Genomic DNA, 20027 nt, shown 5'->3' on the forward strand with positions numbered 1-20027 from the left:
AGAGACCCGGGAGTGAGTTACAGACTGGAATCTAATCGAGGGGTTCGGGGTGATTTATATATAGAATAACAGATACCCGGGAGTGAGTTACAGACTGGAATCTAATCGAGGGGTTCGGGGCGGTTTATATATAGAATAACAGAGACCCGGGAGTGAGTTACAGACTGGAATCTAATCGGGGGGTTCAGGGCGGTTTATATATAGAATAACAGATACCCGGGAGGGAGTTACAGACTGGAATCTAATCGAGGGGATCGGGATGGTTTATATATAGAATAACAGATACGCGGGAGTGAGTTACAGACTGGAATCTAATCGAGGGGTTCAGGGTGATTTATATATAGAATAACAGATACGCGGGAGTGAGTTACAGACTGGAATCTAATCGAGGGGTTCGGGGTGGTTTATATATAGAATAACACATACCCGGGAGTGAGTTACAGACTGGAATCTAATCTAGGGGTTCGGGGTGGTTTATATATAGAATAACCGAAACCCGGGAGTGAGTTACAGACTGGAATCTAATCGAGGGGTTCAGGGTGGTTTATATACAGAATAACAGATACCCGGGAGTGAGTTACAGACTGGAATCTAATCGAGGGGTTCGGGGTGGTATATATATAGAATAACAGATACCCGGGAGTGAGTTACAGACTGGAATCTAATCGAGGGGTTCGGGGTGGCTTATATATAGAATAACAGATACCTGGGAGTGAGTTACAGACTGGAATCTAATCGAGGGGTTCGGGGTGGCTTATATATAGAATAAAGATACCTGGGAGTGAGTTACAGACTGGAATCTAATCGAGGGTTTCGGGGTGGTTTATATATAGAATAACAGATACCCGGGAGTGAGTTACAGACTGGAATCTAATCGAGGGGTTCAGTGTGGTTTATATATAGAATAACAGATACCCGGGAGTGAGTTACAGACTGGAATCTAATCGAGGGGTTCAGGGTGGTTTATATATAGAATAACTGATACCCGGGAGTGTGTTACAGACTGGAATCTAATCGAGGGGTTCGGGGTGGTTTATATATAGAATAACAGATCCCCGGGAGTGAGTTACAGACTGGAATCTAATCGAGGCGTTTGGGGTGGTTTATATATAGAATAACAGATACACGGGAGTGAGTTACAGACTTGAATCTAATCGAGGGGTTCGGGGTGGTTTATATATAGATTAACAGATACCCGGGAGTGAGTTACAGACTGGAATCTAATCGAGGGGTTCAGGGTGGTTTATATATAGAATAACAGATACCCGGGAGTTAGTTACAGACTGGAATCTAATCGAGGCGTTTGGGGTGGTTTATATATAGAATAACAGATACCAGGGAGTGAGTTACAGACTGGAATCTAATCGAGGCGTTCGGGCTGTTTATATATAGAATAACAGATACCCGTGAGTGAGTTAGAGACTGGAATCTAATCGAGCGGTTCAGGGTGGTTTATATATAGAATAACAGATACCCGGGAGTGAGTTACAGACTGGAATCTAATCGAGGGGTTCGGGGTGGTTTATATATAGAATAACAGACACCCGCAGTGTGTTACAGACTGGAATCTAATCGAGGTGTTTGGGATGTTTTATATATAGAATAACAGATACCCGGGAGTGAGTTACAGACTGGAATCTAATCGAGGGGTTCGGGGTGGTTTATATATAGAATAACAGATACCCGGGAGTGAGTTACAGACTGGAATCTAATCGAGGGGTTCGGGTTGGTTTATATACAGAATAACAGATACCCGGGAGTGAGTTACAGACTGGAATCTAATCGAGGGGTTCGGGGTGGTTTATATATAGAATAACAGATACTCGGGAGTGAGTTACAGACTGGAATATAATCGAGGTGTTCGGGGTGGTTTATATATAGAATAACAGGTACCCGGGAGTGAGTTACAGACTGGAATCTAATCGAGGGGTTCGGGGTGGTTTATATATAGAATAACAGATACCCGGGAGTGAGTTACAGACTGGAATCTAATCGAGGGGTTCGGGGTGGTTTATATACAGAATAACAGATACCCGGGAGTGAGTTACAGACTGGAATCTAATCGAGGGGTTCGGGGTGGTTTATATATAGAATAACAGATACCCGGGAGTGAGTTACAGACTGGAATCTAATCGAGGGGTTCAGGGTGGTTTATATATAGAATAACAGACCCCGGGAGTGAGTTACAGACTGGAATCTAATCGAGGGGTTCGGGGTGGTTTATATATAGAATAACAGATACCCGGGAGTGAGTTACAGACTGGAATCTAATCGAGGGGTTCAGGGTGGTTTATATATAGAATAACAGATACCCGGGAGTGAGTTACAGACTGGAATCTAATCGAGGGCTTCAGGGTGGTTTATATATAGAATAACAGATACCCGGGAGTGAGTTACAGACAGGAATCTAATCGAGGGCTTCAGGGTGGTTTATATATAGAATAACACATACCCGGGAGTGAGTTACAGACTGGAATCTAATCGAGGGGTTCGGGGTGGTTTATATAAAGAATAACAGATACCCGGGAGTGAGTTACAGACTGGAATCTAATCGAGGGGTACAGGGTGGTTTATATACAGAATAACAGACACCCGGGAGTGAGTTACAGACTGGAATCTAATCGAGGGGTTCGGGGTGGTTTATATATAGAATAACAGATACCCGGGAGTGAGTTACAGACTGGAATCTAATCGAGGGGTTCGGGGTGGTTTATATACAGAATAACAGATACCCGGGAGTGAGTTACAGACTGGAATCTAATCGAGGGGTTCGGGATGGTTTATATATAGAATAACAGATACCCGGGAGTGAGTTACAGACTGGAATCTAATCGAGGGGTTCGGGGTGGTTTATATATAGAATAACACATACCCGGGAGTGAGTTACAGACTGGAATCTATTCGAGGGGATCGGGGTGGTTTATATATAGAATAACAGATACCCGGGAGTGAGTTACAGACTGGAATCTAATCGAGGGGTTCAGGGTGGTTTATATACAGAATAACAGATACCCGGGAGTGAGTTACAGACTGGAATCTAATCGAGGGGTTCGGGGTGGTTTATATACAGAATAACAGATACCCCGGAGTGAGTTACAGACTGGAATCTAATCGAGGGGTTCGGGGTGGTTTATATATAGAATAACAGATACCCGGGAGTGAGTTACAGACTGGAATCTAATCGAGGGGTTCGGGGTGGTTTAAATACAGAATAACAGATACCCGGGAGTGAGTTACAGACTGGAATCTAATCGAGGGGTTCAGGGTGGTTTATATGTCGAATAACAGATACCCGAGATGTGAGTTACAGACAGGAATCTAATCGAGGGGTTCGGGGTGGTTTATATATAGAATAACAGATACCCGGGAGTGAGTTACAGACTGGAATCTAATCGAGGGGTTCGGGGTGGTTTATATATAGAATAACAGATACCCGGGAGTGAGTTACAGACTGGAATCTAATCGAGGTATTTTGGGGTGGTTTATATATAGAATAACAGATACCCGGGAGTGAGTTACAGACTGGAATCTAATCGAGGGGTTCTCGGTGGTTTATATATAGAATAACAGATACTCTGGAGTGAGTTATAGACTGGAATCTAATCGAGGGGTTCGGGGTGGATTATATATAGAATTACAGATACCCGGGAGTGAGTTACAGACTGGAATCTAATCGAGGGGTTCAGGGTGGTTTATATATAGAATAACAGATACCCGGGAGTGAGTTACAGACTGGAATCTAATCGAGGGGTTCGGGGTGGTTTATATACAGAATAACAGATACCCGGGAGTGAGTTACAGACTGGAATCTAATCGAGGGGTTCGGGGTGGTTTATATATAGAATAACAGATACCCGGGAGTGAGTTACAGACTGGAATCTAATCGAGGGGTTCGAGATGGTTTATCTATAGAATAACTGATACCCGGGAGTGAGTTACAGACTGGAATCTAATCGAGGGGTTCGGGGTGGTTTATATATAGAATAACAGATACCCGGGAGTGAGTTACAGACTGGAATCTAATCGAGGCGTTCGGGGTGGTTTATATATAGAATAACAGATACCCGGGAGTGAGTTACAGACTGGAATCTAATCGAGCGGTTCAGGGTGGTTTATATATAGAATAACACATACCCGGGAGTGAGTTACAGACTGGAATCTAATCGAGGGGTTCGGGATGGTTTATATATAGAATAACAGATACCCGGGAGTGAGTTACAGACTGGAATCTAATCGAGGGGTTCGGGGTGGTTTATATATAGAATAACACATACCCGGGAGTGAGTTACAGACTGGAATCTAATCAAGGGGTACAGGGTGGTTTATATACAGAATAACAGATACCCGGGAGTGAGTTACAGACTGGAATCTAATCGAGGGGTTCGGGGTGGTTTATATATAGAATAACAGATACCCGGGAGTGAGTTACAGACTGGAATCTAATCGAGGGGTTCGGGGTGGTTTATATACAGAATAACAGATACCCGGGAGTGAGTTACAGACTGGAATCTAATCGAGGGGTTCGTGATGGTTTATATATAGAATAACAGATACCCGGGAGTGAGTTACAGACTGGAATCTAATCGAGGGGTTCGGGGTGGTTTATATATAGAATAATACATACCCGGGAGTGAGTTACAGACTGGAATCTAATCGAGGGGTTCGGGGTGGTTTATATACAGAATAACAGATACCCCGGAGTGAGTTACAGACTGGAATCTAATCGAGGGGTTCGGGGTGGTTTATATATAGAATAACAGATACCCGGGAGTGAGTTACAGACTGGAATCTAATCGAGGGGTTCGGGGTGGTTTATATACAGAATAACAGATACCCGGGAGTGAGTTACAGACTGGAATCTTATCGAGGGGTTCAGGGTGGTTTATATGTCGAATAACAGATACCCGGGAGTGAGTTACAGACAGGAATCTAATCGAGGGGTTCGGGGTGGTTTATATATAGAATAACAGATACCCGGGAGTGAGTTACAGACTGGAATCTAATCGAGGGGTTCGGGGTGATTTATATATAGAATAACAGATTCCCGGGAGTGAGTTACAGACTGGAATCTAATCGAGGGTTTCGGGTGGTTTATATATAGAATAACAGATACCCGGGAGTGAGTTACAGACTGGAATCTAATCGAGGGGTTCGGGGCGGTTTATATATAGAATAACAGAGACCCGGGAGTGAGTTACAGACTGGAATCTAATCGAGGGGTTCGGGGTGATTTATATATAGAATAACAGATACCCGGGAGTGAGTTACAGACTGGAATCTAATCGAGGGGTTCGGGGCGGTTTATATATAGAATAACAGAGACCCGGGAGTGAGTTACAGACTGGAATCTAATCGGGGGGCTCGTTGTGGTTTATATATAGAATAACAGATACCCGGGAGTGAGTTACAGACTGGAATCTAATCGAGGGGTTCGGGGTGGTTTATATATAGAATAACAGATACCTGGGAGTGAGTTACAGACTGGAATCTAATCGAGGGGTTCGGGGTGGTTTATATATAGAATAACAGAGACCCGGGAGTGAGTTACAGACTGGAATCTAATCGGGGGGTTCAGGGCGGTTTATATACAGAATAACAGATACCCGGGAGGGAGTTACAGACTGGAATCTAATCGAGGGGATCGGGATGGTTTATATATAGAATAACAGATACGCGGGAGTGAGTTACAGACTGGAATCTAATCGAGGGGTTCAGGGTGATTTATATATAGAATAACAGATACGCGGGAGTGAGTTACAGACTGGAATCTAATCGAGGGGTTCGGGGTGGTTTATATATAGAATAACAGATACCCGGGAGTGAGTTACAGACTTGAATCTAATCGAGGGGTTCGGGTTGGTTTATATATTGACTAACAGATACCCGGGAGTGAGTTACAGATTGGAATCTAATCGAGGGTTTCGGGGTGGTTTATATATTGACTAACAGATACCCGGGAGTGAGTTACAGACTGGAATCTAATCGAGGGGTTCAGGGTGATTTATATATCGAATAACAGATACGCGGGAGTGAGTTACAGACTGGAATCTAATCGAGGGGTTCAGGGTGATTTATATATAGAATAACAGATACGCGGGAGTGAGTTACAGACTGGAATCTAATCGAGGGGTTCGGGGTGGTTTATATATAGAATAACAGATACGCGGGAGTGAGTTACAGACTGGAATCTAATCGAGGGGTTCGGGGTGGCTTATATATAGAATAACAGATACCTGGGAGTGAGTTACAGACTGGAATCTAATCGAGGGGTTCGGGGTGGCTTATATATAGAATAAAGATACCTGGGAGTGAGTTACAGACTGGAATCTAATCGAGGGTTTCGGGGTGGTTTATATATAGAATAACAGATACCCGGGAGTGAGTTACAGACTGGAATCTAATCGAGGGGTTCAGTGTGGTTTATATATAGAATAACTGATACCCGGGAGTGTGTTACAGACTGGAATCTAATCGAGGGGTTCGGGGTGGTTTATATATAGAATAACAGATACCCGGGAGTTAGTTACAGACTGGAATCTAATCGAGGCGTTTGGGGTGGTTTATATATAGAATAACAGATACACGGGAGTGAGTTACAGACTTGAATCTAATCGAGGGGTTCGGGGTGGTTTATATATAGAATAACAGATACCCGGGAGTGAGTTACAGACTGGAATCTAATCGAGGGGTTCGGGGTGGTTTATATATAGAATAACAGATAACCGGGAGTGAGTTACAGACTGGAATCTAATCGAGGGATTCAGGGTGGTTTATATATAGAATAACAGATACCCGGGAGTGAGTTACAGACTGGAATCTAATCGAGGGGTTCGGGGTGGTTTATATATAGAATAACAGATACCCGGGAGTTAGTTACAGACTGGAATCTAACCGAGGGGTTTGGGGTGGTTTATATACAGAATAACAGATACCCGGGAGTGAGTTACAGACTGGAATCTAATCGAGGGGTTCGGGATGGTTTATATATAGAATAACAGATACCCGGGAGTGAGTTACAGACTGGAATCTAATCGAGGGATTTGGGATGGTTTATATACAGAATAACAGATACCCGGGAGTGAGTTACAGACTGGAATCTAATCGAGGGGTTCAGGGCGGTTTTCCAATTCCCGCGTTGCCAGCACCCATCCACCTCCGTCCTGTGACTATCGGCAAACTAAGATCCAACACAAAACTCTAAACATTTGCTAATTTTAATTTGTATTTCAGGATGGAGAAGAATAGTGAGGCCCCTGAACCCGCTGTGCAGGATTCTGGGGTTGCAGCAGAGAGCCCAGATACCTGTTGCCTAGGAGATGCGAAGGGTTGTCCGACCAATGACGATACAGTAAGATCTGGCCATCTGCGGATCACAATGAGGATTGTGGTGTGAGCCAGGGACAATTCAGCAAAGAAAGAATGGGATTGAGATAATCCAGTCAGCGTACAGATATCTCCCTGAGAGAGAGAGGGAGACTGAGAGACACCAGTCAGTGTACAGATATCTCCCTGAGAGAGAGGGGACTGAGAGACACCAGTCAGTGTACAGATATCTCCCTGAGAGAGAGAGGGGACTGAGAGACACCAGTCAGTGTACAGATATCTCCCTGAGAGACAGGGGACTGAGAGACACCAGTCAGTGTACAGATATCTCCCTGAGAGAGAGAGAGGGGACTGAGAGACACTAGTCAGTGTACAGATATCTCCCTGAGAGAGAGAGGACTGTGAGACACCAGTCAGTGTACAGATACCTCCCTGAGAGAGAGAGGGGACTGAGAGACACTAGTCAGTGTACAGATATCTCCCTGAGAGAGAGGGGGGACTGAGAGACACCAGTCAGTGTACAGATATCTCCCTGAGAGAGAGGGGACTGAGAGACACCAGTCAGTGTACAGATATCTCCCTGAGAGAGAGGGGACTGAGAGACACCAGTCAGTGTACAGATATCTCCCTGAGAGAGAGAGGGGACTGAGAGACACCAGTCAGTGTACAGATATCTCCCTGAGAGACAGGGGACTGAGAGACACCAGTCAGTGTACAGATATCTCCCTGAGAGAGAGAGGGGACTGAGAGACACCAGTCAGTGTACAGATATCTCCCTGAGAGAGAGGGGACTGAGAGACACCAGTCAGTGTACAGATAGCTCCCTGAGAGAGAGGGGACAGAGAGACACCAGTCAGTATACAGATATCTCCCTGAGAGAGAGGGGACTGAGAGACACCAGTCAGTGTACAGATATCTCCCTGAGAGAGAGGGGACTGAGAGACACCAGTCAGTGTACAGATAGCTCCCTGAGAGAGAGGGGACTGAGAGACACCAGTCAGTGTACAGATATCTCCCTGAGAGAGAGGGGACTGAGAGACACCAGTCAGTGTACAGATAGCTCCCTGAGAGAGAGGGGACTGAGAGACACCAGTCAGTGTACAGATAGCTCCCTGAGAGAGAGGGGACAGAGAGACACCAGTCAGTGTACAGATATCTCCCTGAGAGAGAGAGAGGGGACTGAGAGACACCAGTCAGTGTACAGATATCTCCCTGAGAGAGAGAGGGGACTGAGTCACACCAGTCAGTGTACAGATATCTCCCTGAGAGAGAGAGGGGACTGAGAGACACCAGTCAGTGTACAGATATCTCCCTGAGAGAGGGGACTGAGAGACACCAATCAGTGTACAGATATCTCCGTGAGAGAGAGGGGGGACTGAGAGACACAAGTCAGTGTACAGATATCTCCCTGAGAGAGAGGGGACTGAGAGACACCAGTCAGTGTACAGATATCTCCCTGAGAGAGAGGGGACTGAGGGACACCAGTCGGTGTACAGATATCCCCCTGAGAGAGAGAGAGGACTGAGGGACACCAGTCAGTTTACAGATATCTCCCTGAGAGAGAGAGGGGACTGAGAGACACCAGTCAGTGTACAGATATCTCCCTGAGAGAGAGAGGGGACTGAGAGACACCAGTCAGTGTACAGATATCTCCCTGAGAGAGAGAGGGGACTGAGAGACACCAGTCAGCGTACAGATATCTCCCTGAGAGAGAGAGGGGACTGAGAGACACCAGTCAGTGTACTGATATCTCCCTGAGAGAGAGAGGGGACTGAGAGACACCAGTCAGTGTACAGATATCTCCCTGAGAGAGAGAGAGGGGACTGAGAGACACCAGTCAGTGTACAGATATCTCCCTGAGAGAGAGAGGGGACTGAGAGACACCAGTCAGCGTACAGATATCTCCCTGAGAGAGAGAGGGGACTGAGAGACACCAGTCAGTGTACAGATATCTCCCTGAGAGAGCGAGGGAACTGAGAGACACCAGTCAGTGTACAGATATCTCTCTGAGAGAGAGAGGGGACTGAGAGACACCAGTCAGTGTAGAGATATCTCCCTGAGAGAGAGAGGGGACTGAGAGACACCAGTCAGTGTACAGATATCTCCCTGAGAGAGAGAGGGGACTGAGAGACACCAGTCAGCGTACAGATATCTCCCTGAGAGAGAGAGGGGACTGAGAGACACCAGTCAGTGTACAGATATCTCCCTGAGAGAGAGGGGACTGAGAGACACCAGTCAGTGTACAGATATCTCCCTGAGAGAGAGGGGACTGAGGGACACCAGTCAGTGTACAGATATCTCCCTGAGAGAGAGAGGACTGAGAGACACCAGTCAGTGTACAGATACCCCCCTGAGAGAGAGAGGGGACTGAGAGACACCAGTCAGTGTACAGATATCTCCCTGAGAGAGAGAGGACTGAGGGACACCAGTCAGTGTACAGATATCTCCCTGAGAGAGAGAGGACTGAGAGACACCAGTCAGTGTACAGATACCCCCCTGAGAGAGAGAGGGGACTGAGAGACACCAGTCAGTGTACAGATATCTCCCTGAGAGAGAGAGGGGACTGAGAGACACCAGTCAGTGTACAGATATCTCCCTGAGAGAGCGAGGGAACTGAGAGACACCAGTCAGTGTACAGATATCTCTCTGAGAGAGAGGGGACTGAGAGACACCAGTCAGTGTAGAGATATCTCCCTGAGAGAGAGAGGGGACTGAGAGACACCAGTCAGTGTACAGATATCTCCCTGAGAGAGAGAGGGGACTGAGAGACACCAGTCAGCGTACAGATATCTCCCTGAGAGAGAGAGGGGACTGAGAGACACCAGTCAGTGTACAGATATCTCCCTGAGAGAGAGGGGACTGAGAGACACCAGTCAGTGTACAGATATCTCCCTGAGAGAGAGGGGACTGAGGGACACCAGTCAGTGTACAGATATCTCCCTGAGAGAGAGAGGACTGAGAGACACCAGTCAGTGTACAGATACCCCCCTGAGAGAGATAGGGGACTGAGAGACACCAGTCAGTGTACAGATATCTCCCAGAGAGAGAGAGGACTGAGGGACACCAGTCAGTGTACAGATATCTCCCAGAGAGAGAGAGGACTGAGGGACACCAGTCAGTGTACAGATATCTCCCTGAGAGAGCGAGGGGACTGAGAGACACCAGTCAGTGTAGAGATACCCCCCTGAGAGAGAGAGGGGACTGAGAGACACCAGTCAGTGTACAGATATCTCCCTGAGAGAGAGAGGACTGAGAGACACCAGTCAGTGTACAGATATCTCCCTGAGAGAGAGAGAGGGGACTGAGAGACACCAGTCAGTGTACAGATATCTCCCTGAGAGAGAGAGGACTGAGAGACACCAGTCAGTGTACAGATATCTCCCTGAGAGAGAGGGGGGACTGAGAGACACCAGTCAGTGTACAGATATCTCCCTGAGAGAGAGGACTGAGAGACACCAGTCAGTGTACAGATATCTCCCTGAGAGAGAGGGGGGGGGGGGGGGGGGACGGAGAGACACCAGTCAGTGTACAGATATCTCCCTGAGAGAGCGAGGGGACTGAGAGACACCAGTCAGTGTACAGATATCTCTCTGAGAGAGAGAGGGGACTGAGAGACACCAGTCAGTGTACAGATATCTCCCTGAGAGAGAGGGGACTGAGAGACACCAGTCAGTGTACAGATATCTCCCTGAGAGAGAGAGGGGACTGAGAGACACCAGTCAGTGTACAGATATCTCCCAGAGAGAGAGAGAGAGGGGACTGAGAGACACCAGTCAGTGTACAGATATCTCCCTGAGAGAGGGGACTGAGAGACACCAGTCAGTGTACAGATATCTCCCTGAGAGAGAGAGAGGACTGAGAGACACCAGTCAGTGTACAGATATCTCCCTGAGAGAGAGGGGACTGAGAGACACCAGTCAGTGCACAGATATCTCCCTGAGAGAGAGAGAGGACTGAGAGACACAAGTCAGTGTACAGATATCTCCCTGAGAGAGAGGACTGAGAGACACCAGTCAGTGTACAGATATCTCCCTGAGAGAGAGGGGACTGAGAGACACCAGTCAGTGTACAGATATCTCCCTGAGAGAGAGGGGGGACAGAGAGACACCAGTCAGTGTACAGATATCTCCCTGAGAGAGAGGGGACTGAGAGACACCAGTCAGTGTACAGATATCTCCCTGAGAGAGAGGGGGAACAGAGAGACACCAGTCAGTGTACAGATATCTCCCTGAGAGAGAGAGGGGACTGAGAGACACCAGTCAGTGTACAGATATCTCCCTGAGAGAGAGGGGGGACTGAGAGACACCAGTCAGTGTACAGATATCTCCCTGAGAGAGAGGACTGAGAGACACCAGTCAGTGTACAGATATCTCCCTGAGAGAGAGGGGGGGGGGGGGGACTGAGAGACACCAGTCAGTGTACAGATATCTCCCTGAGAGAGAGGGGACTGAGGGACACCAGTCAGTGTACAGATATCTCCCTGAGAGAGAGAGGACTGAGAGACACCAGTCAGTGTACAGATACCCCCCTGAGAGAGATAGGGGACTGAGAGACACCAGTCAGTGTACAGATATCTCCCAGAGAGAGAGAGGACTGAGGGACACCAGTCAGTGTACAGATATCTCCCTGAGAGAGAGAGGACTGAGTGACACCAGTCAGTGTACAGATACACCCCTGAGAGAGAGAGGGGACTGAGAGACACCAGTCAGTGTACAGATATCTCCCTGAGAGAGAGAGGACTGAGAGACACCAGTCAGTGTACAGATATCTCCCTGAGAGAGAGAGGGGGGACTGAGAGACACCAGTCAGTGTACAGATATCTCCCTGAGAGAGAGAGGACTGAGAGACACCAGTCAGTGTACAGATATCTCCCTGAGAGAGAGGGGGGACTGAGAGACACCAGTCAGTGTACAGATATCTCCCTGAGAGAGAGGACTGAGAGACACCAGTCAGTGTACAGATATCTCCCTGAGAGAGAAGGGGGGACGGGGACGGAGAGACACCAGTCAGTGTACAGATATCTCCCTGAGAGAGCGAGGGGACTGAGAGACACCAGTCAGTGTACAGATATCTCTCTGAGAGAGAGAGGGGACTGAGAGACACCAGTCAGTGTACAGATATCTCCCTGAGAGAGAGGGGACTGAGAGACACCAGTCAGTGTACAGATATCTCCCTGAGAGAGAGAGGGGACTGAGAGACACCAGTCAGTGTACAGATATCTCCCAGAGAGAGAGAGAGAGGGGACTGAGAGACACCAGTCAGTGTACAGATATCTCCCTGAGAGAGGGGACTGAGAGACACCAGTCAGTGTACAGATATCTCCCTGAGAGAGAGAGAGGACTGAGAGACACCAGTCAGTGTACAGATATCTCCCTGAGAGAGAGGGGACTGAGAGACACCAGTCAGTGTACAGATATCTCCCTGAGAGAGAGAGAGGACTGAGAGACACCAGTCAGTGTACAGATATCTCCCTGAGAGAGAGGACTGAGAGACACCAGTCAGTGTACAGATATCTCCCTGAGAGAGAGGGGACTGAGAGACACCAGTCAGTGTACAGATATCTCCCTGAGAGAGAGGGGGGACAGAGAGACACCAGTCAGTGTACAGATATCTCCCTGAGAGCGAGGGGACTGAGAGACACCAGTCAGTGTACAGATATCTCCCTGAGAGAGAGGGGGAACAGAGAGACACCAGTCAGTGTACAGATATCTCCCTGAGAGAGAGAGGGGACTGAGAGACACCAGTCAGTGTACAGATATCTCCCTGAGAGAGAGGGGGGACTGAGAGACACCAGTCAGTGTACAGATATCTCCCTGAGAGAGAGGACTGAGAGACACCAGTCAGTGTACAGATATCTCCCTGAGAGAGAGAGGGGGGGGGGGGGGGGGACTGAGAGACACCAGTCAGTGTACAGATATCTCCCTGAGAGAGAGGACTGAGAGACACCAGTCAGTGTACAGATATCTCCCTGAGAGAGAGAGGGGACTGAGAGACACCAGTCAGTGTACAGATATCTCCCTGAGAGAGAGGACTGAGAGACACCAGTCAGTGTACAGATATCTCCCTGAGAGAGAGGGGGGGGGGGGACTGAGAGACACCAGTCAGTGTACAGATATCTCCCTGAGAGAGAGGGGACTGAGAGACACCAGTCAGTGTACAGATATCTCCCTGAGAGAGAGAGGGGACTGAGAGACACCAGTCAGTGTACAGATATCTCCCTGAGAGTGAGGGGACTGAGAGACACCAGTCAGTGTACAGATATCTCCTGAGAGAGAGAGGGGACTGAGAGACACCAGTCAGTGTACAGATATCTCCCTGAGAGAGAGGGGACTGAGAGACACCAGTCAGTGTACAGATATCTCCCTGAGAGAGAGAGGACTGAGAGACACCAGTCAGTGTACAGATATCTCCCTGAGAGAGAGGGGACTGAGAGACACCAGTCAGTGTACAGATATCCCCCTGAGAGAGAGAGGGGACTGAGAGACACCAGTCAGTGTACTGATATCTCCCTGAGAGAGAGGGAACTGAGAGACACCAGTCAGTGTACAGATATCTCCCTGAGAGAGAGAGTGGACTGAGAGACACCAATCAGTGTACAGATATCTCCCTGAGAGAGAGAGGGGACTGAGAGACACCAGTCAGTGTACAGATATCTCCCTGAGGGAGAGGGGACTGAGAGACACCAGTCAGTGTACAGATATCTCCCTGTGAGAGAGAGGGGACTGAGAGACACCAGTCAGTGTACAGATACCCCCCTGAGAGAGAGAGGACTGAGAGACACCAGTCAGTGTACAGATATCTCCCTGAGAGAGAGAGGGGACTGAGAGACACCAGTCAGTGTACAGATATCTCCCTGAGTGAGAGAGGACTGAGAGACACCAGTCAGTGTACAGATATCTCCCTGAGAGAGAGGGGGGACTGAGAGACACCAGTCAGTGTACAGATATCTCCCGGAGAGAGAGGACTGAGAGACACCAGTCAGTGTACAGATATCTCCCTGAGAGAGAGGGGGGGGGGACTGAGAGACACCAGTCAGTGTACAGATATCTCCCTGAGAGAGAGGGGGGGGGGACTGAGAGACACCAGTCAGTGTACAGATATCTCCCTGAGAGAGCGAGGGGACTGAGAGACACCAGTCAGTGTACAGATATCTCTCTGAGAGAGGGGACTGAGAGACACCAGTCAGTGTACAGATATCTCCCTGAGAGAGAGGGGACTGAGAGACACCAGTCAGTGTACAGATATCTCCCTGAGAGAGAGAGGGGACTGAGAGACACCAGTCAGTGTACAGATATCTCCCAGAGAGAGAGAGAGGGGACTGAGAGACACCAGTCAGTGTACAGATATCTCCCTGAGAGAGGGGACTGAGAGACACCAGTCAGTGTACAGATATCTCCCTGAGAGAGAGAGAGGACTGAGAGACACCAGTCAGTGTACAGATATCTCCCTGAGAGAGAGGGGACTGAGAGACACCAGTCAGTGTACAGATATCTCCCTGAGAGAGAGAGAGGACTGAGAGACACCAGTCAGTGTACAGATATCTCCCTGAGAGAGAGGACTGAGAGACACCAGTCAGTGTACAGATATCTCCCTGAGAGAGAGGGGACTGAGAGACACCAGTCAGTGTACAGATATCTCCCTGAGAGAGAGAGAGGACTGAGAGACACCAGTCAGTGTACAGATATCTCCCTGAGAGAGAGGGGACTGAGAGACACCAGTCAGTGTACAGATATCTCCCTGAGAGAGAGGACTGAGAGACACCAGTCAGTGTACAGATATCTCCCTGAGAGAGAGAGGGGACTGAGAGACACCAGTCAGTGTACAGATATCTCCCTGAGAGAGAGAGGGGACTGAGAGACACCAGTCAGTGTACAGATATCTCCCTGAGAGAGAGGGGTGGGGGGGTGGGGACTGAGAGACACCAGTCAGTGTACAGATATCTCCCTGAGAGAGAGGACTGAGAGACACCAGTCAGTGTACAGATATCTCCCTGAGAGAGAGAGGGGACTGAGAGACACCAGTCAGTGTACAGATATCTCCCTGAGAGAGAGGGACTGAGAGACACCAGTCAGTGTACAGATATCTCCCTGAGAGAGAGGGGGGGGGGACTGAGAGACACCAGTCAGTGTACAGATATCTCCCTGAGAGAGAGGGGACTGAGAGACACCAGTCAGTGTACAGATATCTCCCTGAGAGAGAGAGAGGGGACTGAGAGACACCAATCAGTGTACAGATATCTCCCTGAGAGAGAGAGGGGACTGAGAGACACCAGTCAGTGTACAGATATCTCCCTGAGATAGAGAGGGGACTGAGAGACACCAGTCAGTGTACAGATAGCTCCCTGAGAGAGAGGGGACTGAGAGACACCAGTCAGTGTACAGATATCTCCCTGAGAGAGAGGACTGAGAGACACCAGTCAGTGTACAGATATCTCCCTGAGAGAGAGGGGACTGAGAGACACCAGTCAGTGTACAGATATCTCCCTGAGAGAGAGAGGAATGAGAGACACCAGTCAGTGTACAGATATCTCCCTGAGAGAGAGGGGACTGAGAGACACCAGTCAGTGTACAGATATCCCCCTGAGAGAGAGAGGGGACTGAGAGACACCAGTCAGTGTACAGATATCTCCCTGAGAGAGAGGGAACTGAGAGACACCAGTCAGTGTACAGATATCTCCCTGAGAGAGAGAGTGGACTGAGAGACACCAATCAGTGTACAGATATCTCCCTGAGAGAGAGAGGGGACTGAGAGACACCAGTCAGTGTACAGATATCTCCCTGAGGGAGAGGGGAGTGAGAGACACCAGTCAGTGTACAGATATCTCCCTGTGAGAGAGAGGGGACTGAGAGACACCAGTCAGTGTACAGATACCCCCCTGAGAGAGAGAGGGGACTGAGAGACACCAGTCAGTGTACAGATATCTCCCTGAGAGAGAGAGGACTGAGAGACACCAGTCAGTGTACAGATATCTCCCTGAGAGAGAGAGAGGGGACTGAGAGACACCAGTCAGTGTACAGATATCTCCCTGAGTGAGAGAGGACTGAGAGACACCAGTCAGTGTACAGATATCTCCCTGAGAGAGAGGGGGGACTGAGAGACACCAGTCAGTGTACAGATATCTCCCGGAGAGAGAGGACTGAGAGACACCAGTCAGTGTACAGATATCTCCCTGAGAGAGAGGGGGGGGGGGACTGAGAGACACCAGTCAGTGTACAGATATCTCCCTGAGAGAGCGAGGGGACTGAGAGACACCAGTCAGTGTACAGATATCTCTCTGAGAGAGGGGACTGAGAGACACCAGTCAGTGTACAGATATCTTCCTGAGAGAGAGGGGACTGAGAGACACCAGTCAGTGTACAGATATCTCCCTGAGAGAGAGAGGGGACTGAGAGACACCAGTCAGTGTACAGATATCTCCCAGAGAGAGAGAGAGGGGACTGAGAGACACCAGTCAGTGTACAGATAACTCCCTGAGAGAGGGGACTGAGAGACACCAGTCAGTGTACAGATATCTCCCTGAGAGAGAGAGAGGACTGAGAGACACCAGTCAGTGTACAGATATCTCCCTGAGAGAGAGGGGACTGAGAGACACCAGTCAGTATACAGATATCTCCCTGAGAGAGAGAGTGGACTGAGAGACACCAATCAGTGTACAGATATCTCCCTGAGTGAGAGAGGGGACTGAGAGACACCAGTCAGTGTACAGATATCTCCCTGAGAGAGAGGGGTGGGGGGGGGGTGGGGACTGAGAGACACCAGTCAGTGTACAGATATCTCCCTGAGAGAGAGGACTGAGAGACACCAGTCAGTGTACAGATATCTCCCTGAGAGAGAGAGGGGACTGAGAGACACCAGTCAGTGTACAGATATCTCCCTGAGAGAGAGGACTGAGAGACACCAGTCAGTGTACAGATATCTCCCTGAGAGAGGGGGGGGGGGGGACTGAGAGACACCAGTCAGTGTACAGATATCTCCCTGAGAGAGAGGGGACTGAGAGACACCAGTCAGTGTACAGATATCTCCCTGAGAGAGAGAGGGGACTGAGAGACACCAATCAGTGTACAGATATCTCCCTGAGAGAGAGAGGGGACTGAGAGACACCAGTCAGTGTACAGATATCTCCCTGAGATAGAGAGGGGACTGAGAGACACCAGTCAGTGTACAGATAGCTCCCTGAGAGAGAGGGGACTGAGAGACACCAGTCAGTGTACATATATCTCCCTGAGAGAGAGGACTGAGAGACACCAGTCAGTGTACAGATATCTCCCTGAGAGAGAGGGGACTGAGAGACACCAGTCAGTGTACAGATATCTCCCTGAGAGAGAGAGGAATGAGAGACACCAGTCAGTGTACAGATATCTCCCTGAGAGAGAGGGGACTGAGAGACACCAGTCAGTGTACAGATATCCCCCTGAGAGAGAGAGGGGACTGAGAGACACCAGTCAGTGTACAGATATCTCCCTGAGAGAGAGGGAACTGAGAGACACCAGTCAGTGTACAGATATCTCCCTGAGAGAGAGAGTGGACTGAGAGACACCAATCAGTGTACAGATATCTCCCTGAGAGAGAGAGGGGACTGAGAGACACCAGTCAGTGTACAGATATCTCCCTGAGGGAGAGGGGAGTGAGAGACACCAGTCAGTGTACAGATATCTCCCTGTGAGAGAGAGGGGACTGAGAGACACCAGTCAGTGTACAGATACCCCCCTGAGAGAGAGAGGGGACTGAGAGACACCAGTCAGTGTACAGATATCTCCCTGAGAGAGAGAGGACTGAGAGACACCAGTCAGTGTACAGATATCTCCCTGAGAGAGAGGGAACTGAGAGACACCAGTCAGTGTACAGATATCTCCCTGAGAGAGAGAGTGGACTGAGAGACACCAATCAGTGTACAGATATCTCCCTGAGAGAGAGAGGGGACTGAGAGACACCAGTCAGTGTACAGATATCTCCCTGAGGGAGAGGGGAGTGAGAGACACCAGTCAGTGTACAGATATCTCCCTGTGAGAGAGAGAGGGGACTGAGAGACACCAGTCAGTGTACAGATACCCCCCTGAGAGAGAGAGGGGACTGAGAGACACCAGTCAGTGTACAGATATCTCCCTGAGAGAGAGAGGACTGAGAGACACCAGTCAGTGTACAGATATCTCCCTGAGAGAGAGAGAGGGGACTGAGAGACACCAGTCAGTGTACAGATATCTCCCTGAGTGAGAGAGGACTGAGAGACACCAGTCAGTGTACAGATATCTCCCTGAGGGAGAGGGGAGTGAGAGACACCAGTCAGTGTACAGATATCTCCCTGAGAGAGAGGACTGAGAGACACCAGTCAGTGTACAGATATCTCCCTGAGAGAGAGAGTGGACTGAGAGACACCAATCAGTGTACAGATATCTCCCTGAGTGAGAGAGGGGACTGAGAGACACCAGTCAGTGTACAGATATCTCCCTGAGAGAGAGGGGTGGGGGGGGTGGGGACTGAGAGACACCAGTCAGTGTACAGATATCTCCCTGAGAGAGAGGACTGAGAGACACCAGTCAGTGTACAGATATCTCCCTGAGAGAGAGAGGGGACTGAGAGACACCAGTCAGTGTACAGATATCTCCCTGAGAGAGAGGACTGAGAGACACCAGTCAGTGTACAGATATCTCCCTGAGAGAGGGGGGGGGGGACTGAGAGACACCAGTCAGTGTACAGATATCTCCCTGAGAGAGAGGGGACTGAGAGACACCAGTCAGTGTACAGATATCTCCCTGAGAGAGAGAGAGGGGACTGAGAGACACCAATCAGTGTACAGATATCTCCCTGAGAGAGAGAGGGGACTGAGAGACACCAGTCAGTGTACAGATATCTCCCTGAGATAGAGAGGGGACTGAGAGACACCAGTCAGTGTACAGATAGCTCCCTGAGAGAGAGGGGACTGAGAGACACCAGTCAGTGTACAGATATCTCCCTGAGAGAGAGGACTGAGAGACACCAGTCAGTGTACAGATATCTCCCTGAGAGAGAGGGGACTGAGAGACACCAGTCAGTGTACAGATATCTCCCTGAGAGAGAGAGGAATGAGAGACACCAGTCAGTGTACAGATATCTCCCTGAGAGAGAGGGGACTGAGAGACACCAGTCAGTGTACAGATATCCCCCTGAGAGAGAGAGGGGACTGAGAGACACCAGTCAGTGTACAGATATCTCCCTGAGAGAGAGGGAACTGAGAGACACCAGTCAGTGTACAGATATCTCCCTGAGAGAGAGAGTGGACTGAGAGACACCAATCAGTGTACAGATATCTCCCTGAGAGAGAGAGGGGACTGAGAGACACCAGTCAGTGTACAGATATCTCCCTGAGGGAGAGGGGAGTGAGAGACACCAGTCAGTGTACAGATATCTCCCTGTGAGAGAGAGGGGACTGAGAGACACCAGTCAGTGTACAGATACCCCCCTGAGAGAGAGAGGGGACTGAGAGACACCAGTCAGTGTACAGATATCTCCCTGAGAGAGAGAGGACTGAGAGACACCAGTCAGTGTACAGATATCTCCCTGAGAGAGAGAGAGGGGACTGAGAGACACCAGTCAGTGTACAGATATCTCCCTGAGTGAGAGAGGACTGAGAGACACCAGTCAGTGTACAGATATCTCCCTGAGAGAGAGGGGGGACTGAGAGACACCAGTCAGTGTACTGATATCTCCCGGAGAGAGAGGACTGAGAG

The 20027-nt window shown here is 49.2% G+C and overlaps 1 protein-coding gene across 2 annotated transcripts in view; it reads left to right on the forward strand.

Moving 5' to 3' along the window:
- LOC140410100 (smoothelin-like protein 2) overlaps window positions 1-20027 on the forward strand; it is a 177726-nt gene that overhangs the window by 17647 nt on the left and 140052 nt on the right. For both annotated transcript variants that reach the window (XM_072498039.1, XM_072498038.1), the window contains exon 2: window positions 7231-7348. In XM_072498039.1, coding sequence (XP_072354140.1) covers window positions 7232-7348 — 117 coding nt within the window. In that variant the 5' untranslated portion in view covers window position 7231. The remainder of the gene's footprint in view (window positions 1-7230; window positions 7349-20027) is intronic.

The sequence above is a fragment of the Scyliorhinus torazame genome, chromosome 4 (assembly GCF_047496885.1).
Source record: "Scyliorhinus torazame isolate Kashiwa2021f chromosome 4, sScyTor2.1, whole genome shotgun sequence".
Classification (NCBI taxonomy): domain Eukaryota; kingdom Metazoa; phylum Chordata; class Chondrichthyes; order Carcharhiniformes; family Scyliorhinidae; genus Scyliorhinus; species Scyliorhinus torazame.